The following is a 26751-nucleotide window of genomic DNA, read 5'->3' as shown; positions in this document are numbered from 1 at the left end:
GAGAAATATTTATATTTCATCCCTTTTAATAAATTATTTTAACAAAAAATTAATATCATTTCCATTTATTTATTAATGTGTTTGGATTGTTTTAATCTGATTGCTATAGAAATCAAATCCTATTTTTATTGGATTTTGATTCGTTTCTTCTAGAGTGATTCATTTAATCCCATTTCCATTAATATTTTTTAGGTGCCAAATGCAACCTAAGGCTCGAGGAACGGGGGTGTTCCATAGATGTGTTGTGCAAAGTACCAGGAGGCCAATCTGCCAGCAATCAGAATTTGTGAAGAGGGCAAATGGGAAGTCGCAGTAAGGGCAACTACACAAACCCATGTCTCACGTTGCATCAACCATGGGCTTCATTGTTGGTTTATGGTATTAAGCGCGTCGAAGGACGATCGTGGCCTGCTCCTCTCAGAGGTAATTTCGGCAACGCCCCATGTTTGGTTGTCCCACATCATTCTCAATTCATCCTGAAAATTCAAGAATTTGAGTCTTCAACCTGTTGGTGACTCTTGAATATGCAAAGACCCTTTAATTCAAAACAGAGTTTAATAGTGATCAGGCGTACAATAACCTTTTTTTTTAGACTTCAAAGAAAGCTCTAAACTAATTATTTGCGTAAGGGCAAGATAGGAGAGGAAAGGCATATTGGTGATCTGGGTATGGTTTTTGGGAGAGTGGGCGTTGTGTAAAGTGGAATTGTTAATTGGGATTCAAGTGGCGTAACAAAAACAACTGGGGCAAAGGTTTTGTTGACTTGAGAATTGCGTTGGACTGCAGTGTGTCCACTCTGATTGCAGAAATGTTGATAGAAAAGGAGAAGGATGTGCTATTAGCTGTTCAAAAGAGTGTCTAAAGTTATGCTGTAATCACTGGCTATTCTGCTGCTTTGGTTGGGTCGCTATTGAGTTTGAAGGAGAGCTATTGGTTCAGGTTACTTCACATTTTCATGATCTATTGTAGCCCTTGAAATCTCTCACCTATCATAGGCTACTGGCATAAGTTTTGGTCATTAGAAGCTGTTTTTCTGTGAATATGTTTTCAAATATGCCCTAAGCTAGTTCTAAGTTTTTAGCAGTCCTGTTAGGCCATATTGATTGCTCATGCTGATTTCTGTGTTTCTAGACTCACTGTAGTTTGTTTCCATAGTTCATATTCTTGATTTTCGGATATGATAACACCTAGGAAACTCAGTTTTGAAAATGCAACCACCACCCCACCAGCAAATTTATAGGATTTGATACTAGGAGATTTGCATGGGTTTTAGCTCCAAAGGACCAAGGACAGTGGCAGAGCCAAGAATTCATTGTAGGGCAGGTGAGGTGGGAGGTGGAAAAGAATGAGATTTATTTCAGTGGAGGAAAAATTTAATACAACTGCATTGTTTAGTTCGGTGGCAAGCAAATTTGGCTCTTGCGGATCAATCAAACCATGATCTTTTTGGTGTTTTGTTTTGATTTTTCAGGTGAGGGCATGAACCCCTTGAGCCAAAGAAGCCATGAAAGTTCCACTATTTCATTTTCTACTAGATATTGTGAGTGTTCTTGAGAAGATAGGAAAAATATGCATAATTCTTTATTTGAGTTTAAAGCAATCAGTGAGTGTTCTTCTGAACGTGGGAAAACTGTGCACACTACTTTTTTGAGCTTAGAGCAATCAATTAGGGTTCTTGTGAAGCTAGGAAAGTTGTGCACCATTCTTTTTTTGAGCTTAAACCAATCAAGAAGAACTGGCTAGTGGCTATCGCTACAGATATTTGCCAATGTTGGTGTGGGTTGCATATGTATATTAAGCTGCTCTTTAGCCTTATTGAGGAAACATTCCTTAAAATTGAGAGTAAAGAATATGGAGGAGAGAAATAGGATTAGAAGAGGGAATTCCAAATAATTATAAATATTATTGATCAATAGTCTCTAGTGTTTAACATCACTAGGCTTATATACAGATAAATAATCCTAATTCTTGTAGGAAACTAATTTTAATAACTCTAATAAATTTTTATCACTAAATAATAATTACCCTTAATAAATAGTAAATAATAAAATAAAATATTATGACGTCTTATATTTATGCCTAACATAAATGCACATTGGTGTCATCTTAGCATGGATTTTGTCTTAGGATTGTCAAAGACTACTAGAGGTCATGATTCCATTTTGGCAATTGTGGATAGATTTTCTAAGATGACCCATTTTATCCCGTGTTCTAAGACCATTGATGCTTCTTATGTGGCAATGCTATTTTTGAATGAAATTGAAGGTTAAGTGGTTTGCCTTCTACCATAGTGTGTGACAGGGATGTCAAGTTCCTTAGCTATTTTTGGAAGTCACTTTGAAAATTGTTTGATACTACTTTGAAGTATTCCTTTGCTTTCTATCCTCAAATAGACTGTCAGATAAAAGTTGTTAATCATTATTTGATTAACTTGCTTAGGTGCCAAGTTGGTGGGAAACTTGGCAATTCGTATCTTGTTTTACCTATTGCTGAGTTTGCTTATAATAACTTGGTTAATCGGTCCACAACAAAAAGTCATTTTGAAGTTGTTAATGGTTTTTTGCCTCGTCAACCCATTGATTTTGTTCCTTTGCCTATTGATTACTATCTTTCTGATTCTACTTAGGACCATATTTGTGACTTACATGTTGAGATATAATGAAAAATGGCCTTTAGTGAAGATTATAAATCTGCTATTGATGCACATCATAGGTATAAAGAGTTTAGTGGTTATGCTATGGTTTCATTTGTCCTAAGCGTTACCTAAAAATTCCATTAAGAAACTTCTTGTCCACTGACTTGGCCCATTCCCTATCATTCAATTGCTTGGATCTAATGTATATTTACTTGATTTGCCATCACACAGAATTATAAGTCCAATTTTCGACGTGGCAAATTTATTTCCATATTGAGGCACATGAGTTTTACCTTCTTTTGTTTCTGTAGAGCCTTCCTCCAATTTGGTGCTTCTTGCTCCTTTGTTTTATTGGTGCTAACTAATGTGATTGTGGATTTATTAGTGGATTGGTGTGTTCATAGTCTTGAAAGGTGCACTTAGACCCGAGGCACAACCGCTCCCTTGTTATCATGGGTCACTTGCCAAGGTATGCACCTTGTTTGAGAGACGTGCCTTGTCTACTTTATTTTACTTTTTAAATACTTTTATTCTTGAATTTTGGAAAATGGGAGAGAGTGCGAGAGAGTCTAAGAGCGAGGGAGCGAGAGAGATCGCCAGCGATGGGAGCGCGCATCGCGCGGAAAACAGGAGGAAGAGGAAGACGAGCAAGTTCGGGGTGGAATCCAAGACATTTGAGTTGGAAATGGTGGAAAGGGGAGGAAAAACCCTAATCATAACGGAAAGTAAGAATGGGGTATCGTCTTGGGTGCGATTGGGGCTGGACAGCGTAGGGCTTTTCATGGAAGGTCTATTGCAGTGCATTGAGGATGAGAAGATAGGAAGTTGGGAAAAGGGATGGAAGGAGAAGGGGCGAAGCTTCTCTCTCGTGCGTGCTTATAACAGGGCGGGTTACTTTTTGCTGCTAGGGGTCGTCGATGTGGAGTTGAAGAGATACAGTATTTGTATCCCGAAGGGCAAAGGGGTCAAAGAGGGTTGGAAGGCGATGGTGGAGGCTATTCGCCAGATGGATATCTTTGTTGGCATAAAGGTTCAACAAGAAGAAGAGAGGACAGTGGGAAGGCCGCGGTCGGAAATGGTGAAGGGAAGGTTATTTGTGGACACGGTGAAGGGTTGGGGGAATATGGAGACCAATATCCTTAGAGTGGAGGTGGATCGGGAGGAGCTAAACAGAAACATCAGCAGGCTGGAGCATTGTTTGATTGGAAATTGGAAACCTAGCAAAACAAAAGAGGAAGACCTGGAAAATTTGGGTTGGGAAATGGCAAAGGCATGGGGATTGAAAGGCAAAATGGGGATTGCGAGTATGGGAAGAGGATGTGCTCTACTGGAATTCGAGTTCGCGGAAGAAGCAAGAAGGGTTCACCTCTCTAGTCATAAGGCGGTGGGAGGAGTTCAAGTGGATCTAGAGCGATGGAATCCAAGATCGGGGTGTATGGAAGAAGGAGAGGTAAGAAGGGAAGTGTGGGTGAGAATAGTGGGGCTACCAATTTCGCTATGGGTTCCGTCGGTGTTGAGAAGGGTGGGAGACGCTTGCGGTGGGTTTTTAGATGTCGACCCAAAGACGGAGAGAATGGAGGACCTGCAGTGGGCGAGGATTCTGATCAGATCGGACGGCGAGAACATCCTTGGTTCGCTGGTGATAGGGGTTGAAGGGATGTCTTACTCCCTATCTCTATGGTGGGAGATGGTTCCATCATTAAGGATGGAAGAGGAATGGAAGCGCGACTTATGGGATCGGTCCAGAGGAGAGGGTAGGGGTGATGAAGCCCCACGCGCCGGGTCGAGAGTGGAGGAGATGGCGTGCGCGGGGTTCGAGGCGCAGCACCAGTCAGTGGATGGGACGGGGCGCCTGACGCAGGATGTGGGCTCTGCAGCTTTGGGTTCACAGCTGCATGCGGGCTTGCGGGGATCCGGTTCGTATGCTGGGCCCGTGGGCCCAAGCCGGGAGAAGGATAGGGCTTGTGGGCTCTCTTTAACAACAGGCCGTGAAGATCCAAAGAGGGATCAGAATGGGACGCATACTATTAAAAGCTTGGGGCGGGTTGTTGACGCTGGGCTGGGCCAACACCAAAAGGGGAAAAACACCATATTCCAGTCTTCTTTAGTGGATGATGGGCCCCTCTTAAAAATCTTTTCTTCTGGGTCCAACGGTAACAAAAAAGACGACAATATGGACTGCGAGTTCATTAGATGCAGAGAGGAAGAAACGGAGAGAAAACAGCAGACGAACCTAATGTATCAGAGAACAGAAAGGATGTTAGAGGAAGAAGCAGCGAGGTATGACTTAGATGTAAATATGGGGGGTCTCAGGGCTCAAGGGTCTTCTTCCTCTAACTCTTTTTGTTTTGGTCGGTCTCCGGAAAGGGAGGGTTACGACCATTCTGGGGTTCGAAGGGAGGGGGTTTTGCTTGGAAGTGGGTCACAAAGACCAAATGAAGTTGAACTGTTAGGCAGAAGGGATGGCTGCTGGGATTTGGTTGAGGTCAACAGTGTTGACCCTCTGGAAAGAAGTTTGGGGTGGAATGCAGATCAGACGGAGTCCCAAGAGGGTAGAAAGGAAGAGCACCTGAACTGGGAGGAGAGCAGTCTGATTAAATTCAGTCATTTCTTAGGGTTTTCTACGGAAGGCCTGGAGAAGGAAATTCTGAGCTTCCTGGGCAAAATCAGAAAAAGGAAGGAAAAGATTGTAAGTAAAGGTCTGTTGGAGTCTTCAAGGTTTGAAAGGGAGCTTAAGAGATTGGAGTGCTCTATTAACTATGAGGGGGATTCTAAGAAGAAAGGCCCTATTCAGGGTAGAGGGAACCAGAATGCAAGTATCCAATGACGTTAAAAATTTTGAGTTGGAATGTGAGGGGTGTGAATGATAGTTCCAAGAGGAGAATTATCAAATCAGTTATCAGAAAACAAAAGGTGGATTTATTTTGTATTCAAGAGACGAAGATGCAAGTGATGTCTGAAATGGTGGTGAGGAGCTTAGGGCCGGGGAGATTTCTTGATTGGAAGGCTTTGAATGCTATGGGGACGGCAGGAGGTGTTTTGATTTGTTGGGACAAACGATCGTTGGAGATGGTGGGGGTGGAAGAGGGCCAATTTTCCATCTCCTGCAGATTCAGGAATGAGGGAGATGGTGCAACCTGGGTCTTCACGGGGGTTTATGGGCCTTTTTCCAGAGAAGATAGGGAATGTTTATGGGAGGAGCTTGGGGCAATCAGAGGGATATGGGGGGAGCCGTGGTGTTTAGGAGGAGATTTCAATACAACGCTGTACCAAGCTGAAAGAAGTAGAATTGGGAGGATTACTTCAACTATGAGGAGGTTTGCCCAGATTATAGATGACCTAGGGCTTGTTGATATCCCTTTGCAAGGGGGTTCTTTCACTTGGAGCGGGGGGCTTAATAATCAACGCGGGCCAGGCTGGATAGATTCCTAGTGACTCCTAGTTGGCTAGACCAATTCAGTAGGGTTCATCAAAGAAGACTGCCTCGCCCAACATCGGATCATTTCCCGATTCTGCTAGAGGGTGGAGGGATAAGGAGAGGCCCGTCCCCTTTCAAATTCGAAAATATGTGGCTCAAAGCCGAAGGGTTCAAAGAGCTGATAGAGGGGTGGTGGCAAGGGATAGAGGTTAGAGGCAGGCCGAGCTACAAATTAGCGACTAAGATGAAGGGGTTGAAACATAGGTTAAAAATATGGAATAAGGAGGATTTTGGAAGATTGGAGAAAAACAAAGCTGAAGCTCTTCAGCAAGTGGAGCGGTGGGATTCAGTGGAAGAAGAGAGAAACCTAACAGAAGAGGAGCTGGGCCACAAAAAGGAAGCTAAGGAGAGTTATGCAAAGTGGGTGTTGATGGAAGAAGTGCATTGGAGACAACTATCAAGGGAAATATGGTTAAGGGAAGGGGATAGGAACACGGGGTTCTTTCACCGCATGGCCAATGCCCGTAGGAGAGTCAATGCCATGGCTAAAATTAAGATAAATGGGGTGAGGTTCACAGAGGAACAAGATATGAGGGAAGGTATAGCAAATGCGTATCAGCAGCTACTATCGGAAAATTCGGGGTGGAAGGCGGACATAGGAGGTCTTTTACTGAAACAGATCAGCCCCTCAGAAGCGATTGGCATTGAGAACCCATTTTCTGAGACTGAAATCCATGCAGCACTAATGGGGATGAATGGGGAAAAAGCCCCGGGCCCGGACGGATTCACAGTGGCTTTTTGGCAAAGCTGTTGGGAGGTTGTCAAGGAGGACATCTTGGGTTTTTTCAAGGAGTTCCATGAACAGAACTCATTCATTAAGAGCCTGAATCATACATTTTTGGTGCCGCTGCCGAAGAAAGGGGGGGTGGAGGACTTAGGTGACTACAGGCCAATCAGTTTGATTGGGGGTTTATATAAATTATTGGCTAAGGTGCTGGCCAATAGGCTCAAAAAAGTCATAGGGAATGTGATTTCTCCTGATCAAAATGCTTTCATCAAAGGGAGACAAATCCTTGACGGATCCTTAATTGCAAATGAGGCAATAGGTTCTTGGCAAAAAAGGGGAGAGAAAGGTATAATTTGTAAATTGGACATCGAGAAGGCGTATGATAGCATCAATTGGCATTTCTTACTAAAGGTCATGCAAAAGATGGGGTTTGGACCAAAATGGATAGGATGGATGTGGAGTTGTATCTCCACTGTCAAGTACTCAGTGCTGGTGAACGGGGTTCCAGCGGGGTTCTTTCCAAGTACAAAAGGACTAAGGCAAGGGGACCCTCTTTCCCCCTACTTATTTCTCATGGGAATGGAAGTACTAAGTGTGCTCATCACAAGGGCTGCTGAAGGGGGCTTCATCCAAGGCTGCAGGATATGGAGAGGAAGAGAGCAGGCCGTCAATGTTACTCATCTCCTGTTTGCGGATGATACAATTGTTTTTTGCGAGGCAAAGAAAGAGGCGTTATTGCATTTGAGCTGGATCCTCTTTTGGTTTGAAGCAGCCTTAGGTTTGAAGATTAATTTGGACAAAAGTATGGTAATTCCGGTAGGGGAGGTGGAAGAGGTTCTTGAAATGGCGGCTGAAATTGGGTGTAGGGTGGGGCAGCTGCCTACTGTTTATTTGGGGCTGCCCCTTGGGGCGCCAAATAGGGCCTCTTACGTATGGGATGGGGTGGAGGAGAGAATGGGGCGAAAGCTTGCTCTTTGGAAACGTCAATATTTATCCAAAGGAGGGAGAATTACTCTTATAAAGAGTACGCTGTCCAGCATACCTTTGTATCAAATGTCGGTTTTCCGTATGCCTAAGACAGTGACAAAAAGGATTGAAAAGCTTCAAAGAGATTTTTTGTGGGGTGGAGCCAATGGAGGGAACAAGGTTCATTTAGTCCAATGGGAGATGGTGTGTGCGGATAAAGGAAAAGGTGGATTGGGTCTAAGGAAACTTGCTGTCTTGAATAAAGCTCTCCTTGGTAAATGGATTTGGAGATATGCGCGTGCTAAGGAGGAGCTTTGGAAAAAAGTGATTGAGGCCAAGTATGGGCAAGAAGAGTTTGGGTGGAGGACAAGGAAAGCAAACGGGGTGTATGGAGTTGGAGCTTGGAAGGAGATTTTGAAGGAGTCCACTTGGTGTTGGGAAAATATGGTTTTCAAGGTGGGAAAAGGCAACAGAATAAGGTTTTGGACTGACCAATGGTGCGGTAACATTGTGCTGTCCCAAGGCTTCCCAAATCTCTTCTCCATGGCTGTCCATAGAAATGTCACAGTGGAGGAATGCTGGGACCAGAATGTGGGTCAAGGAGGGTGGAATTTAAGGCTGTTAAGGGACTTTAATGATTGGGAGTTGGGCTTGGTGGACAATCTCTTAATTGTGTTGAGGGACTATAGAGTAAACTCGGAAGATGATTCGGTATATTGGAAGAAAGGCGAGGGCGGACTGTTTAAAATTAAGAAAGCTTATAACGTGTTGACAAATACCCAAGGAGTGGATTTTCCTCATAGCAATGTTTGGGTGGACAAGGTTCCAACCAAAATTGCTTTCTTTGCTTGGGAAGCTACTTGGGGGAAGGTCCTCACTTTGGATAGGCTCCAGAGAAGAGGGTGGCATTTACCTAATCGTTGTTTTTTGTGTGGGTGCGAAGAGGAAACAATCAATCATATACTAATACATTGTACAGTGGCAAAAGGGTTGTGGAACATCATTCTTGCGTTGTGTGGTGTACAGTGGGTCTTTCCAAATTCTGTAAAGGAGGTCCTTAGTAGTTGGAAAGGTTCTTTTGTGGGGAGAAAAAGGAAAAAAGTGTGGAAATCAATCCCGTTATTCATTTTCTGGTCTATATGGAAGGAAAGGAATAGGTTAGCCTTTAAGGGGGGAGTATTGGATTATCAGAAATTAAAAACTTCGTTTGTATACAATGTATGGGGGTGGGCTAAAGTGTACATGGTTATGGAGTCGAATTCCCTATTAGGTTTCTTGGAGTGGTTAGCCTCCAAATAGGGTTTGGGTCGTGTTGTTTTTTTTGTTAAGGGGGTGGTAGTCTCGTATACTTCCTGTATGCCTTGAGGCTTCTTTGCCTTTCTTAAATATATTCTGCTTGCTTATCAAAAAAAAAAAAAAAAAAAACTTTTATTCTTGAAATTTCTAACTATATATTGGAATTTATATAATTTCATTAATTTTTTATTGAATGCTTCTTTTAAATATTAAAATCTTAAGTATTTTATTGATTGGATTAGATTTTGGATCATATTTAGAAAATTGATATGCATCCTAGGTCATGTTTCACTTCACTTAGGCGCACACCTTGTGTTGTGCCTTGCACCTAAGCTGTAGGAAACTTTGGCACCTTAGGTGTGCCTTGCTCTTTTTAAAACTATAAGGGTGTGTTACTTTCCCATCTAGTGGTGGTCAACACTTCCTCATTCAATGGAAAGGTCCTCCTATTAATCATACTTGAATTACTAATGAGGAGTTTTGTCGATTGGATCTTGATCTTTTAGATCAATGTTTGCAAATACAATTTACCAGAATCAAGTTATTTTCAAATGAGAGAAAATGATAGAGATAAAGATGTTAAATTACACACTTAGATTAGATGCAAATATGGGAAGTGATGATATTTTTTTTTTATTTAATATTTGTTTTAGGGTTAGTATTATTAGTGATAAAGTTTTGTTGGAGTTAGGATTATTAAAATTAGTTTCCTACTAGAGTTATGATTGTCCATCTATCATGGGCCCAGTGATGTTAAAAACTGGAAACTTTTTAACAATAATATTTATAATTACTTAGAATCCTCTCTTCTACTTCTCTTTCTCTTCTCTACATTCGTTTCTTTCTACTGTCCTACATGAATATTATTTGGAAACTTCAAAGTGCATGAAATACTCATGTCAAACATGATGCAAGGTTTGCATGGATTTGTTCAATGCTTATTATTCCTCTTATCTGGTGGATGCTTGCTGGGCATGCCCAACTCATTAAAAGAAACAAATTCTTAATTCTCAAATGTTCCCTATGATTATTTTTTTCTTGGTTTTTTTTTTTTTTTGGTTACATGGTTAGTTGAAAATGAGTGGAGTGCCATGTTGAACACAAATATAAACCCTTGTGAATATGGGGCCAAAGTGGGGCTTCTTTCCTTTTCGAGTATGATAGGTGGACTGCACATGCTATCGTGTGTGCACTTGATGGATTCATTGGAGAAGCATGTAATAGCAACTACATGTGTCTTGCTAAGTGGGCCCTCTCCATCCTAATTAGGCAGAAACAAGATCAACGATATTTGGCTTAATTTTGCCTTGGTGGACCTCCAATTGTAGCTTCTAAACCAAAACCATTGAACCATCCTGTATTCTTGATGACGGGGGAGGGTAAGTCCATCACCAATGTGCACCAAGCTCATTTGGGCTTCCCTAGCACTACTCTTGATTTGGGTTGGCATGATGCATCTGGGTGGCATGCCTCTGAGAATTCAGTGAAAGTGGAGAAGCTCTCTTGATACAATGATAGCTTGACTGGGCAAACCCCTTTTGGAGGGGTGTGTGTTGAAATTCTGCCATATTAATTTTTTTTATCTTTCCTTATATGTATTTTGTCTTTAATTGTAATGATCCAGAAAACGTGTAGGCTGTTGTTGACACTAGAATTATGCATAGATTGGATATGTAATATCCTGGAATAGATTAAGAGCTGTATATATGTCATTGACCCTAGAATTATGGGTAGATAGAATTTGTAGTTTCCTAGAACATACTAACAGCTGTGTATATATCCTAATGTAATCTCAATTGTTCAGCATCAATGAAATCAGTTTTTATCACTGTGTAGAACCAACCATTAGAAATATCCTCTTGATGGAGTAAGAGAAAGGTAGAGAAGCCATCAATTGAAGGTGGGAAAGTGAGTTCTCATTGCTCACCTTAGCATGTTGATGTATCCCACCCTTCATTTATAGCACAATATGAATGCTCTCTCATGAATTGAGTTGGAGATAAAATGTATTCTCTATGTTGTCAAACTAGCAGTTGTAGAAAAACTGATAGTAGGCACCGTTATTGGTAGTGAGGTGCATAGGTTTGCAATTTGTAGAGGTGCTACTAATGATGTGACCTCCTCATTTAACTTTTCTTTTTTTGATAATCGAGGAACCTTCCATGGCCAAGCCCTTAGGACTCTCCATGGGGACCCAAACCTTGGGGTGCTGAACGAGCCCGCAAAAATCAGCACCAGGTAAATTAGGGTATCATCAGTTGCAAGATTCGAACCTGAGACCATGTGCCTCTTATTGGGACCACGCCTCCCAGCATTTACCCTGATCACGTGGTGCATAATCTTGTGTGTATATATATATTTGTGTGTATGTGTGAATGTGAAATTCAAGTATCTACATTATTGAATTATTAAAAATGACACTTTTGGAAAAGCATAATCAGTACTTGTTGCTAGGAAATAACTTGATGGACATTATTTCAGGAGATTCAACTTGTATTTGTTCTATAATCATCTTTCCTTTCACCCCCCTCCTCTCTCTCTCTCTCTCTCTGTGCACAGACACCTACCTATATTAGGGCTTATTAGGTCTTTACATTGTAATGTACAATGAGTGGTGAGAACCAAGGATTATTAACACGAATTGCATGCTGGCAAAAATGTTATTGTTCTACAAGGATATTTCTTAATATACATGTTTTTGTTTTATGAAGGCCGACTCTGGATTCATGCTGCTAGTAAGGTCCCCGATTCAGACACAATCAAAGCAATGGAGAATTTCTACAGGGAGATCTATGCTGTGAATGGGATAACAGACCTCAAGTTTCCAGAACATTACCCAGTTTCAAGACTGTTAGGTGTTGCTAATGGTTTTGGATTTTTGGAATTTCTGACTAGATATGTTTTCATGCTCTATTATTAAAAACCTATATCTACATATCCATAAATACACACATAATGTGTTTGCGTGCGTGTGTGTGTGTGTGTACATGCTTATATTTTTATATTTATATTTATTAAAACTGATCTGGCAAAGAAAAAAAATGAAGCAATAATCTCTTGTGATACCTTATAATAATATGTGGCATTCCATGTCTAAGTTGCAATTTGCAAAAAGAACTAGATTCTTGAAGGTATTTCTCTTATCTAAATTGAATTCATGTGGGTTCTTTGTTTCTTCTTTCTAATTAGTCTTTTTCAAAGAAATATTTTTATGTCCTTTATTATTATTTGACTCTCTCTTTCTCTCTCTCTCTCTCTCTCTCTCTATCTATCTATATATATATATATATATATATATATATGCATATATATAAAACCTGTTATCCACATTGTTGTCTGTTTGCAACAGTTGATGGGTGATTCGTATTTTAGTGGAAAGTAGCTCTCTTATTCTTATTCTTACTGAAATGCTAAGTTTTTCTGTATGGCATGCTAAAATAAATCCAACAAGCTCTATTCTTGCCACAGGTTGTGTTGAAGTAGTTGGTTGTGTTAAATGTGAAGAGCTGGCGTGCTGGAAGGAGGTACCTGAAGGGGTGGGCATCTTAGAAATTTACTTTTGCTTTTTACTTCCCCCTGTCCCCTTTGTAAACTGATTAGGTACAGTTTGTTTTGTGTAATGTATATCCATTTTGGTTGGATAACCTAAACTCTATTTGTAGGTAAGGCTAGAAGCGCAAACAGAGTTTTGCTGGCTCTGTGAGCAACCACAGGCATGTGTTTTCATTCAGCTAAAAGTATATAGTTTCTTGGAGAGTTTGACACTCAAGATGGTTAAACATTTTTGCTTGCTTTTTGGTATATTTGCTTTTTAGTATATTGATGGACTTAGTTCTCCTGACCTGATGCAGAAATTAATCATACCATTTGAGATGCGCGGGTACCAACGTATTTATAACCTGGAAAGAAAAGTACAAATTGAGCACCCATCATTTTTTTTTTCCCTCTCTTTTTTGTTCTTTTTCATTTATTTTTTCTTTTTTCATTGACGATTCTTTCTTTGCTATCGCATTGAAAGCAAGTCTAACTAATGCAATAGAGTGACTGATTTTTAATTACTTATCCCCCCTGAAATTGTTGCAGATATATGAGGCAGCAGTTAGGGGTCTTCGTCCTGTTCAAGCTCCACTACCTGTCAAGTTTCTGCTTCCAGAACCACAAGATCCTTTCTCTTTGAAACCAGGATCACTTGTTTCTTGCTTTGATGGCTCTAAAGCTGCTGAAGACAAGAAACCAGAAGGTCTCCTTGCAGCCATAGCTGGTGCACGAGCAGCTGCCACACAGTTCTCAAAGAATGATAATCACCAATCCATAACAATGCAAGGACAAGATGCAGATGTTTCCACAAGAACAAGGGAAGAATCCGAGGAATTTGAGAAGCTGGATAGTGAATTAATTAAGAGGGCTGATGCCAAAACACAAAGAAATGCAGAATAGCAACATGGGATCTGAAGGAACTTACCACTTTGGGGCTGGTGGAGGTGTTCATTTTCCTCCCTTAAGCTATTACTCTTATCAAGAAGTCACTATCTGCATGTCAATTATTTTGTTTTAGCAAAATCTTTTCTGATGTGTGAATTAATACTTATATGCATATTTATCAACTAAAAAGAAAGAACAGGGTAATTAAAAATCTTACTCAAACCCATTTATAGGACTTGCCCAAAACCCGATATATAGTAGCTGGTATAGAAAGGCATTAATGGTTATATGAAGATCCTTAGAGGATAGAAGAGTGGGGATTGGTCTCTCATTTTGGAAAATGGTGCTAATTGGTTGGATTGTCCTTTTGTCAAAGAGGAAGTTCATAAAGCAGTCTTTCAACTAGAGAGGAGAAATGCTTAGAGCAATGATGACTTTTTCCTAGCTTTTTTGCATTAGGATTGGTGGGAAGTGGTGAAAGAGAATTTATTAAAAGTTGTTTTATTGCTTAATAATTATGGGGTTATTAATTAGAGCACCAATGCTATTTTCACAGCTTTTGTGCCTAAAAAGAATTATACTAATAGAATTTCAAATTTTTTACCCATTAGGTAACGAGTCTTCACAAGATTATAGCTAATCTTGTAAGTTAACTTCTGGAAGATGGTCTTGGGTGGGGTTTTTCACATTAGTCAAAGGAGTTTGTTGAGGATGGTTCTCCGTAAAGGCTCGACAGTGGAACTTCTAGAAAATTTCGTGAAAGGGTCAGTGGGTATGAAGGCCGGGGAGAGATTAGGGGAAAAGGTCACCTTTGAGGTGAATTTTAGTAGTTGTTTGGTAGAGGAGCACTCCTCCAATTGTATATCTTGTAAGTTGGCAAATTTCAATAGTTTCTCAAGAATGCCAGTTGATGGATTTGAAAAAGAGATCTTTTCCCTTGTGTGGCAGGCTACGGAGAGGGCTTTCTGTTTTTTCATTGGGGGTGAAGAGGAAGTTAACCTCGATATCTTGGTTTGAGAGGGACCTCAACAAGTTGGGATGCTTAGTCAATTATAAAAGCTCAACAAAAAGGAAAAGGGCTACAAGAGTAGCAGTTAGGATCCAACATAGGTTGCATGATGGAGCTAAAAATCCTGTCTTGGAATGTCAAAGGAGCAAATGATGAGGAAAAGTATATGATAATAAAGTCATTGATAAGGTCTCAAGGGGTTGATCTAGTTTGTTAACAAGAAACCAAGGTTCAATAGATGTTCGTTCAACTGGTAAGGAGTTTAGGAGTAGGAAGATTTTTGAAATGGTACTAGAAGTTAGAAGCTTGATAGCAGGCATTTTGGTTTTCCAAGATAGTAGGGTATTAGAGTTAATTGGTAAGGAGGTGGAAGCATTCTCTATTGCTTGTCTATGAACTGTGAAGATAGCTTTGTCTAGGTATACTTAAGAGTTTATGGGTTGGTTTAAAGGGGAGAAAGAGTGGATTTCTGGGTAGAGTTGGGTGCCATAAGAGGCCTTTGGGATGAGCTCTAGTGCTTCAGAGGGGATTTTAATATGGTCAAGTTCCCCATGAAAAGGAGGAATTGCCTTAGAATGTTGTTTGATATGAGGTTCTTTTTGGAGGACATAGAGGACTTGACCTTGGGATCTTTCGCTAGTTGGAGGGCTATTCACTTGGAGTGGTGTTCATAATCTTTTGTCTTCTTCAATGTTTTAAAAACCGAACTGGACCGGCCGGTCGGACCGGTTCAACCGTCGACCGGTCACAATTCCGGTCCGGTTGCCCTATTGAACCGTTTAAGGATCAAACCGGTCACGAACCGCCTAAACCGACAGTCGGACCAGTGACCCGGTGGAACCGGACGGTTCTAATCGAACCGAACAGTTCCAGCTAACCACCATTTTAAAGGCTTTCTTATATAAAAGGCTTGGGCAAAAGCCCAGTTGGGCCTTGTCTCATAATGACAAGGCCCACACCCTACTCAATCATATAATGGGCTTAGTCTTGAGCCCAACGGATGAGGTAATGCATTGCTCCTCAATGTGGATAGCTTTTATAGGCATCCTTTGCATCCTCATTTCACTTGGAATCCAATGTGGGATTGCTAGCCAACCTAATCAATGAAAAAAAAAATAGCAAGTCCCACCCGTGAGGATTTGAACCTTGGACCCTAAGGTCTATAGGCATCCCAAGACACCACTCAGCTACACAGCTTTTGTTATCTTATATGCAAACAAAATAATATATATTGGATTTTAAATTTTTTTATAATATTAAATAAAAATAAAATAATATTTTTAAAAATGATAAAATTAGTTTAAATTTTCATTTTTAATATATTCACATTTAAATATTTTACATATTCCATTTAATAAAATTAAAAATATTAATATGATTTAATTTGATAATATTATTGATTTTTAATTTATTCATATATATTTTAAAATTTTTATAATTATTTTTAATTTTAATTCGACAGCGGTTCGACCGCCGGTCCGACTAGTGAACCGTGAACCGTGAACCGGTAACTTTTCCGGTTCAATCACCGGTCCGGTTCTGAAAACATTGGTCTTCTTCAAGGCTTGACCATTTCCTAGTGTCAGATGATTGGTAGAATCGTTTTTCTACTTTAATCCAGAGTGTTTTACCTAAACCAATTTTAGGTCACTACCCCATAGTTTTAGATGGAGGTAGGATAAGGAGTGGGAAAACACACTTTACATTTTAAAATATGTGGCCTAAAACAAAAGGCTTAAAAGATTTTGTGAGGAGTTGGTTGATGGTTATAATGTGGATGGCTTGTATGGTCATATTTTGGAAGTTAAGCTAAAGGGTGTCAAACGAGATTTAAAATCTTGGAATGAAGAAGGTTTTGGGAATGTCTCAACAAAAAACCTAGAGGTGCTAAACTGGATCAACTTCTGGGACTCAAAGTAGAGAGTAGTTACCTTATCTCTTGAAAATGTTGAGGCCAAAAGGTTAGTGGTGATTGAGTTTAGCAAGGGGGCCTTGTTAGAAGAATCTATATGTATGGGGGCAAAAATAAAGAGAAATTTGGTTAGAGGAGGGAGGGGGGGTGGATAAAAACACCAAATTTTTCCATGAAATGGTCAATGCCCAAAGAATAAAAAAACATCATGTTTAAAGTTTGAGTGAATGCAAAATGGTTGCTTGGGAAGCAAATATAAAGGAAGGGGAGTTTAGGGCCTTCCAAAATCTCCTATCTGAAATGGGCGATTGGAGACTTAACATTAATGGGATGACCTTTGAAGTTATGCTATGTGCTGATTCTAGGAAATTGGAGTTACCTTTCTTTGATGAGGAATTTCTTGTTGCCTTGTCTAGCTTGAGTGGGGATAAAGCTGTAGGGGCCAAATGGATTTATTATAATATTTTGGCAAATGAGCTTGGGGAGTTTTTTGATAATTGTTCCTTTGAGCAAAATTTAAATGTCACATTCTTGGTCTTGATCCCTAATATAGGTGCAGCAGAGAACCTGAAAAATTTTACATTGATTAGCTTAGTTGGGGGGTTTTTTGTACAAGCTACTGGAAAAAGTCTTGGCTAAAAGACTAAAAAATGTGGTGGATAAAATAGTTTTAGTTTATTTGCATGCTTTTGTGGAAGACAGACAATTTCTAGATGCAGTTCTAATCATAAATGATGCTCTAGATTCAAGGCTAAAGAGTCCCAATAGTGGGGTAATTTGCAAGTTAGACATTGGAAAGGACGATGGCCATGTAAATTGGAACTTTTTGTTAATGATGTTGGATAAAATGGACTTTGATCATAAGTGGGTGAGGTGGATCAAATGGTGCATTTCCACTACTAAATTCTCTATTCTAGTAAATAGTGTCCTATTCAGTTTCTTTGAGAGCTCAAGGGATTTGAGGTAGAAAGATCCTCTCTCCCCTTATATTTTCATATTGGCAGTGAAGGCTTTCAATTGAATTCTGAGGAGAATTAGATAAAAGGGGTTGCATCTCAAGTTTCAAAGTGGGAGGAAGACGGGGGGAGGGGATGGAAGTGTCGCATTTCTTGTTTGATGATGATACCCTATTTTTTTGTGACACTAATTAAGAGCATCTGTAGCATCCAAGTTAGAACTTCATGTGGTTTGAAGCAATGTCTGATTTAGAAATAAATATGGAAAAAAATGAATTGATTCTTATAGAAGTCACAAATATTAGGGGTTTAGCTTTGGTGTTAGGTTCTAAGGTAGGGAATCTACTCATTACATGTCTGGGCCTTCTCTTTGGAGCTTTCCACAACTTTGTAAAGGCATGGGAATTGGTAGAGGTGAAATTATAGAGAAAGCTCCTCGTATGGAAAAGGTCATATCTTTCAAAAAGAGGGACATTCACCTTGATTAGGAGCATGTTGTTAAATCTGTCTATTTATGTTATGTCTTTTTTTTTTTTTCATTCGTAGAAAGTTAAGCTTAAGGTTGGAGTCCATGTTGCATGGGTTTTGGTATGAGTGTTATATATGGTGAAAAACCAATGTCCAGTAGGATAACACTCGTTAATGAGTGTATTTTAAAAATTATTGAATAGGGAGTTGAATTTTTAACCTAACGTTAACCTGTGAGATATCAGGGATAAATAGAATATCCAAAATCAAACATAAGATCAAGAGACACAAGAATTTTTATGTGGAAAACCCCACACTAACTGTGGAGATAAAAACCCACGAGGTCTAAGACCTCAAAGCTAAATCCACTATATGAGATCAAGTCACACAAAATTCTTTGTCTGCTTTATTCTAAAGACTTACTCTCTAGAACCTGCAATTTGATTCATGTCCGCGATGCAACAATTTCAATTGTTCTAGTGAATACACCTTAGCCTTGTTGAAGGGATGCGGGTCTTCAAACAACCCAAGATTAAACACTTTGATTCCTTGATGAGAGATCGGGAATGGTATGACAAGTTAGGGTAAGAATTTCTTAACCCTAAAGGGTTATAATAGGGTTTATATAAACCTCTAGGCCAAAGGAGATTGATATTCTAAAGTTTCCAAATCCAATTTTCATGATTATCCAAAAAATATTCTTCCATATTCTGGCAGATTCTATATGAGTGCTCAAGCGCTAGTTAAGTGCTTGAGCGGTCCTAGTGCTCGAGCGCTATTTCTACCGCTCGAGCGCCCCTAACTTTTCCAAAATATTAATTTCAACTTTTTAATTCAATAAAGAAATTCTGATCCACTTTGAGAAAATTTGACTAATTTCTGATTTTTTTTTTCATTAGAAATATCTAAGAAATTCTAGTATGATCATCAACCATCTAGTCCCTGTTATGTTCTTTATTTTAGATGACCTCCAAACATCACTATGTATGGAAAAAAGATGAGATGGTTTGTATGGTTGAATTGGATAGGGTCATAGTTGTGAAAGGCGTGCCTAGGCTCTAGACGGCGAGACATCACCCTTCAGCGCCTCGCTTGAATGCAAGCGCCGCCCCTTCACGGAGGTGTTGATTAGGTGTGCAAGGTGCTCACCTCTTGGCTAGGCGCAACACCCTCAACAGGTGCACCTCTATCCTCTGTCGTCGTTTTTTTTTTTTTCTTCTTCTTCTTTTGGTCATCTTCTTACCCTTTGACGACGAGTTGCAGAGTAGCAAAGGGAGAATGATGAGGGTTTTGTTTTTTTAATTTCTTGAGATCAAAATGACGTTGTTTGGTTTGTTCTTTTAAAAGAACAGGGGCCAAAACAGTGTCATTTTTGGCCTGTTTTTATTTATTTATTATTTTAAAAGATTAGGCTCCAAAATGATGTCGTTTTGGCTTGTTCTTCTTCCAAAACCCAATATATGCTCGTTTTGGACTTGTAAAACAAAAAAAAAAATAAAAAAAAAATGCCCTAGCCTCCTGAACAATGTGAAGAAGAGAAGAGGATGAAGAAGAAGGGGAAAAATAGAGGAAAATTTTTTGGGTACTTGATTATATTATATAAAAATATATATGTAAAATAGGATGCGCCTCACTTTACTAAAGTTTGTGCCTTAGGTGTGCCTTGCACCTGAGGCTCCAAGAGGACTTTGCGTCTTGGTGCGCCTTAAGTCTTTTAAAACTATGGATAGGGCTTGCAAACATGCTTGGATAATTGACAAATTTCACACTGAAAACCATCTGAGCTTTTAGTGAATAATGATGGAAAGAATTTTTTGAGATATAAGAAACTAGGATGTCCTAGACGATAGTGCTATAACGTAACATCACTATCTTTATTAGAACTAAGGACAAAAAGACACCATTTTTTACCAACTATTGGTTAAGGTTGTCTTTCAATATAATAATTCACTTTGAAGGCATAGAGTCCTGAACACACTTCAACATCGCCAATTGTCTTCCCCGAATTCAAATTCTAAAAAACACAATGGTTTGGGAAAAATTTAGTAACATAGTTCTTTTCATAAGTGAGTTTACCAATGGACAATAGATTGCAATCCAAGTTTGGAACCAAAAGAATAGAGTCAAGAGTTAGGTCCTTAGAGATGACAATAGAACTTGTACCAGTCACCTTTGAGAGAGAACCATCAGCCATACGAATCGTATCATCCCCAAAACAAGGTGTATAATTTTGAAAAATTGTGGCACTCTAGTCGTGTGATCAAAAGCTCCTGAGTCAACAATCCAATGACTCACATTTTCCCTTTTTCTTTTAAGGCAGTAAGAAAATTACCTTTTTGAGCTAAGGATCTGGACCCGATGAAGAAATGGAGGAATTTGCCTCCTGTTGGGACTAGTTGAACATTTTTTTGCAACAATTCCAATTACTCTTTTTTGAACGGACTGAAATGTTGTGGTGTTGGGTTGTCCTCAGTAGTGACATGGTGTCCTTGACTTTCTCTATCATTTTGAGGTTGAGGAGTCCTTGGTGACCATTCCGTATTTGGTTATGGACAGACTGAATGGGTTAGAATTAGCTCTAATACGATGAAGAAATTTGAGGGAGCTTTTATTTTTCTCTCATCTTTTAAATTGATTCTTGCATTGATATTTATACATGAATGACTGAGGTCATTTGCCTTAGAAAAAGAAATCTAATCCTTGATTTTAGGAGAAAGTCTCATAAAATCAGGAAATGAAATTAGAATAGGAAACAACTATATCACAGCTGCGATACAGCTCTAACACAGCTGTACCTTCTGGATTTCCTCCGGATTTCCACAAATTTTGTTCGACTTTTATCGAGTGTGACATAAAGCACATGTATCTCAACAGGGATTAACATTTGAGGCTACTCTATGGCTTGTGCTTTTTCATGGAAATGGTATCTGTTGCAACACAAGATCTTCAGATGATTGATATCCTTGCTGGACTAGGAATTAGGTTGATGGATTCATGCTACTTCATAGATGAAAGCTAGGGTGCCTCTCTTCAGAAAGTTTTCCATTTGAACTTTGTACTCCAATTGTTAAGTGTTTTCATTTGAATTATGTTAGAGAAAGAAATGGATTATGTGTGAAAATGTGAAGTTTCACCTTCTTAGCTGAATGACCAAGTCTCTGCCATGGGTCTCTTAAAGACAGAATGAACTTCTGAAACTATGAACATGGTTGTTTGGCAAAGGAAAAAAAAAAAAAAACAAAAGAAATCTGGTCGCACAGGCTTGTAATTACTTTTTTCTCTCTTTTTCCAGGACCACTTTGATTAAGATTGCATGAGACCATGATGTATGAATGCATAGGATAGATTGCCTATATGCATGACAAATGTTTTTTGAACGAATGAATTTCCACTGTGGAATAGCCTTTAAATAATCTCATCCAATTTGTTCCTGGTAGTATAGAACTCAAAGGTACCTAGCGGCTGGTTTCTTTAACTTGGTTGTGAGAGTTGTTCGTCTTCTATTATATTTAGCTCCTGGCAATCCATTTTTTGAGGATTGATTTTTATGTTGGAATTAATTGAAATTGCAGATTTTCACTTTGTTCCCTAAGGCAGTGACAATATGAGTGGCATATGATTGCAGGGAGAAGTAATTCAAAGTCAGTGACAATATGAGTGGTGTATGATTCCTGGGAGAAGTAATTCAAATCTTAAAGCCTGTGGAATTGATACCTGCTTTATTTAATTTTAATGTGAACATATGTGAATACTGGTTGTTGAAGACTCTGGGAAACCCACACGACCTTTGTGACTTACTTTCAAGGTTCTGATCTCCTTAGCAACTGAAGGTAATATTGGAGAGAACCCTGTACAATATTTCTAATACATTTCTATGGTTTCCTGGTTAGAATTGAGTCTTTTAGGAGTACTTTCATATTTCCTGATGGGGAACTGGATAATAATTTTATCAATTTCCTTTCTTATGTAATAATGGCTATGAATAATTTTCCTTGTTTGGAAAATAAGTTTCTTTGTAGTATGTGGTTCTCTTATGGCAATTTATGTAATGCTAATCCATTTTTACATTAATTTATAATATACTACTCAATAGCATAAAAATGCTGAAAGAGCATGAAGTTTGAATAGCGCTGATGCCGTTGTGCCTTTGGTCAACAATGGAATTACTCTATTATTGCCTGGTGTATTAAATTCTGAAAATTTTGGTTAATTGGAGTGATTGAAAATCTTAAAAGAACAAATTTATATATGAAATGTTATAGGTACATCAAATAGGTTGAGAATGAGGAAAATTACTTACAATTTGGTAACTTTAGCTAGAATATAAATAGTTATTTTACAGTGATGAAGCTGATTTACACTGTATTACTTGCTGATTTCTGAATTGAGGGCAACTAGGCTGACTCAAGTGGTCGTCATGTTTTTGGACAAATCCTAAATGGCATCCTACCCATCCATGTGACTGACTTAGCTTGGTTTTGAAGCATTGTGTCATAGGCTGCATTTTATGCAAACAATAAACCCAAAACAAACTTTTACCTGTTAATTCACCAGCCCCTCTCAGCCTGATTGGTAGAAATACTACATTCTTTTCCCTGGTTGTTGAGTTCAAGTAGTGGTTGAATGTCATATGTAGCAATATTGTCTTTTGAGCAGAAAAATGTATGTGGGGATGATTTTTTGATAGGCATATCTGGAGGTCAATTTCTGGGCCCTGTTAGAGTGTAGTAACTCATGTTGAAATCCCATGATTTAAGAACATATGCTGTGCATCCAATTTGGATGATACTTTATGCCTTTTGGCTGGGCATTTAGAAAGACAGAAATTAGAGGTCTGAACATTGAATGATTTCCTTGCAGGATATGAACATGGAACTCTTAAAATCTTTATTTGGTTGGAGTAATTGCTTCAGGAGTTCAAGGGGATTTGCTTTTTGGATACATTTTTAATTGTGTTAAGTTAATAGTTAAAATCTTGAAGGTTGGAGCTTTTTGCATGTATATGTATACTATCTGTTTATGCTGGGTGAGGCCTGGGCAGTGGGTGCTCTCCCTAATTTGGAATATAAATATCTAGTTATAGGAAGGCTTTCCTCCTTGGCAGTCTCTTCTTCTTTTGGTTCAGTAATTCATGGTGGATGTAAGAAGTTCGATCTGCAATAGGTTGGTTCCTATCAAGAGTTTGGTTTATATATTATTACCCAGTAGTGAAGCTACTAGTTCAAGTGTTGGTTGAACTGTAAAAGATTTGGTGGATTTAATCTTATTGTACTTATAAACTGCATCAAATGTGTTTGCAATTTATTGTTGGACAGTGCATGTTATCTCCCGCAGGCTGGAAACATGCCTTTAGCTTTTAGCAGGTTTGAAGACTGAAATCTTGGAACTTAACCTAGGAGAAGGCAGCTTGGTACCCCTGCTCCGTGGGCCATGGCTTGTCTTTTTCTTATAGTTCACCTTGATCTTGAAGGTATGCACAAGTACATTCTATATTATATGGTCTATAAAGGTAGCCATAAAAAATGGAACATGGAGAAACCCCAATTTGGACTTTTATGCCATGTTTGGTTCTAAGAAACTGTAAAGGAAAGAATTTCTTTTTTAAGGAAAATGATTTCTCATGTTTGGCTTTACCTTGGAAAATATGAAAGAAAATCAAATATAATTATAATTAGTTAGAAATTTATGATTTTTAAATCATTTAATCTTTACATAGAAAAGGAAAAATAAGTGAAAGAAGTTTGAAGAAACATGTAAAAATAATTTGTTGACTTTCAATCTATTTTTATTTTTCTTCACTTTTTCTTTCCTTTTATCTTTACTTCCATTTTCTCTCAAGTTTTTCAAGAACCAAACATAGGGCTACAGTTTCAGTTTCAAACCAGCTAACATGCTTCATTGGTTAGTGTTGACATACAAAGAAAAAAACCTATGCAATATCTCCATAGGAAGATGAGTGTCATGTTCCCTGTGATAGAAAAATGATTGAAGTTACTGCTATATAATGATTATCAGGATTGCAAATTACACTGTCTTCTTTCCTCTCTCACTATCATGCCTTGATGCTTATCATGATTCATGAACATTATGCTATTTTTTCTCGTTTTTATTTGAACATTATGCTATTTTTCCCCTTTTTCTTTTTCTTTTCCTTTTGTCAGGTTAAGTAGATACTGGAATGGAGAACAAGAGGCCAAGTGTGATCACACTGTACTGATCTTCACTTTCAACCATGGAATCCAGGTAGGTGGTGTAGCCAATTGTCAAACTTTTCGACTCAGTGGCATGGAAATAGACCAAATCAAACAGTCACCCAAGAGAGACAATAACATTATTTTGAAAATATTAGGAGGAAGGTCCTATATAGATCATATGCATAAATACACGTCCCCTTGAGATATAGTCTCCAACCCATTATAAGAGGCCACTCCTATCTTCTAGTCTTCATCATCAGATCCCAAATATGGCTCACACATACTTGCTAGTGCTGTTCCTTGGGGTGATGATTCTCTCCACTGCCTCTCTTGCTGATTACCACAAGCCTCCTGTGGGAGAGGAGCCACCACCTGAAAAAAGGCCACCACCTTATGGTCACTACCCTGGGCCTTCTGGTAGAGAATGCCAAAGATTCACACAAGTTTCCCAATGGAGGGAAGTTTCCCAAGGAGAATGCTGAGTTGCATGGGAAATTTGAAAGGATGAAACCTGGACATCCAGATTAAGACGAAATCAACTCCTGAGACAAGCTGCCTAGACTACACAAGGCACCCCAAGCCTCTACCACCTAACTATTCCAACTTGATATGAGTAATATGTAGAAAGAAAAGCTGGAGTCTCACATCTTCTCTCTTCTAATTTAGTGTTCTATGGAACAGGTAATACTACTAGTATTGGGGAATGTTTCATACGTCTAACACTCATTTTAGTGCTTGTAGGTTGCTTGTAGCTTATGAGCATGTGGGGCTTTATCTGATATCTGTGTATGACAGTGAGCAAAATCCAATAATAAGGTCATTATCCTGTGAATATATTTTGAATTTCGGCTCTGAATAGGCCTATTAGCTGCACTTACTATGCTGACATATAGAATGATAAACCATGCAACGTCTCCTGAAAATGATGAGAATTCATGGATGTTTGAAGTACAAGGATTATGTATGTTTTGCCCAGTGTGGCAGTAAATAGCTTGTTCATTTGTGATATGTTGCTCTGGCCAAATAGAATATGACAGCTCCTCTCATTCCATTTGCCAAACAAAATAAAAGCTTTCAAAGAGACGTTTACTTAAAAAAAAAAATCCTTCGATTTCGATTTTGGCAAACCACCTAAGGGATAGAAGCCACCGCATTATGGATACACCCCTGGGTACTCACCTGTACCAGAGAAGAGAGTGCCAAAGACTCATACAATCCACCACAGAAGCTTAAGCCTCCTTCAACTCCCGCAAAGAAGCTACCATCTCCTGAGAAGAAGCCAAACTCCTTTACACATAGCACCCCACAAACCTCCACCTCCCACCCATCTCAACTGAGTGACTTTGGCTGATATGAGTAGTAGTAGTAGTGGTAGTATGTATAAAATAAGTGCTGCAGTGCACTGATATCATCCCCTTCTGTGAGTTGAGGGTATGCTATGCATCAGTCACTGGGAACTGTTGGGAAAGGTTTGTGCTTTACTTGTTCTAGTGTTTGTGCCTTGCTTGTAGGCAATGAGCATTGTGACATTGTTTATTGCATTATATAGAGAGTATCGAGTGTTACCAATAGTGTAGTGCTGTTAGTTTATAATTTACATTTCCTTTCACTGGACTACGTATATTTCACTATGTTAATTTGATTTGGGAACCACTCATAGAGGCTAAGAAATCACAATTTACTCTAGCTGCAGGGAAAGTTTGCTTGCTATCTTAATTCTAAATGTCACATACCATGGTTAATGAATGCTGGATGCATAACCATGCGTACTCATTTATCTCATCTAATAAGGAAATCCTGCAAACCTAGATGCCTTGTGTGTCGAAAATGAGAAGCACAGGTGAATTAATGTTATCATAATCATAATTAGCAGATGGATCTGAAATCTTAAAATGATTTTAATATAATGAAGAATGATATTCTGTTTTTTTGTTTTGTCTAGTCATGTGGATGTTGGAATAGAAACCAAGATGCCAAGAGGGTTGCAATCCAGGGATCCACCCTTTTTAACTCTGGAGCCCAGGAGGTAGGTGCATTTATCCAACTGTGCAACTCAATGGCATGCAAATGGTCACCCAAGAGAAAAGATGTTCCTTTGATGTGTTTCCAGATTAAATCTATGAAATCCCACATTGGTGAGGGGAAGACGTTCTTTTATATGTATAAAAGTTGCTTTTTTTTTACATGGAAGAGAGTCGATCCAACATCAGTTGCCTTTTCTTGACTTGTAAGAACCAGTAAAACTTGTGTGAATAAACTGAAATGGAGCAAGCAGGGTTGGGGTTATGCAGGGGAGGTGTAACTAGGGTTTCACATTATTGTTCTTATATAATTCAGATTTGTCTAATGAACACATTAAAAGCATTGAACCCAATATGAAGCCTTTGTATCGCCCTAAACCCGAAAAAGTGATCCTGGTGTTTTCCATACAAGCAATGTGAACATTTACCATGACATGGAACAGAATTAGAGACAAACATAACATCAGAAAAAGGCAGACCATACATGTTCCCTTGGTGCTTTTCTGAATCTTCACACGCAGAAAGCACTTCACAGTAAATGTTGAGGGCCAGATAAGTTCACACAATGTTATTCTAACTCAAGTTGAAGTTGGGCATCCTCAGTGGGAAATGTAGAAATACAAATTTACGTGTGAAATTTTGACTTCAAGCCTAATCATGGAAAACT

At 39.0% G+C, this 26751-nt stretch overlaps 1 protein-coding gene across 8 annotated transcripts; it reads left to right on the top strand.

The window, feature by feature from the left end:
* The first annotated feature begins 176 nt into the window (after nucleotides 1-176).
* LOC117915413 (activating signal cointegrator 1-like) lies at nucleotides 177-26353 on the top strand. 8 transcript variants are annotated; one of them, XR_004651384.1, is made up of 10 exons: nucleotides 179-423; nucleotides 11814-11957; nucleotides 12571-12638; nucleotides 12765-12815; nucleotides 12954-13013; nucleotides 13186-13583; nucleotides 21442-21699; nucleotides 23204-23339; nucleotides 24031-24112; nucleotides 26006-26353. XR_004651384.1 is itself a non-coding variant. In XM_034830997.1 (7 exons), exons 1-6 carry the CDS (start codon nucleotides 300-302, stop codon nucleotides 13537-13539), a joined length of 801 nt encoding a protein of 266 aa, XP_034686888.1. In that variant the 5' UTR covers nucleotides 179-299; the 3' UTR covers nucleotides 13540-13583; nucleotides 21495-21924. The 8 variants fall into 8 exon arrangements, 5 of the variants coding, with proteins under 5 accessions (XP_034686891.1, XP_034686889.1, XP_034686890.1 ...); XR_004651383.1 differs by lacking the exon at nucleotides 23204-23339 and having other exon boundaries at nucleotides 24031-24879; XR_004651385.1 differs by lacking the exons at nucleotides 23204-23339; nucleotides 24031-24112; nucleotides 26006-26353 and adding an exon at nucleotides 22730-22965.
* Nucleotides 26354-26751: the final 398 nt, after the last annotated feature.

Source organism: Vitis riparia, chromosome 5 (assembly GCF_004353265.1).
Source record: "Vitis riparia cultivar Riparia Gloire de Montpellier isolate 1030 chromosome 5, EGFV_Vit.rip_1.0, whole genome shotgun sequence".
Taxonomy (NCBI): Eukaryota; Viridiplantae; Streptophyta; class Magnoliopsida; order Vitales; family Vitaceae; genus Vitis; species Vitis riparia.
The sequence above is the reverse complement of the archived record's forward strand: the minus strand, read 5'-3'. Positions and strand labels throughout refer to the sequence as shown.

Coding starts and splice junctions, on each gene's coding strand:
- LOC117915413 (XM_034830997.1), top strand. CDS start 300: ATGGGAAGTCGCAGTAAGGGCAACTACACAAACCCATGTCTCACGTTG. Junction 12,639..12,764: donor GGAAGGAGGTACCTGAAGGG/GTGGGCATCTTA, acceptor CTCTATTTGTAG/GTAAGGCTAGAAGCGCAAAC. Junction 12,816..12,953: donor GGCTCTGTGAGCAACCACAG/GCATGTGTTTTC, acceptor GACCTGATGCAG/AAATTAATCATACCATTTGA.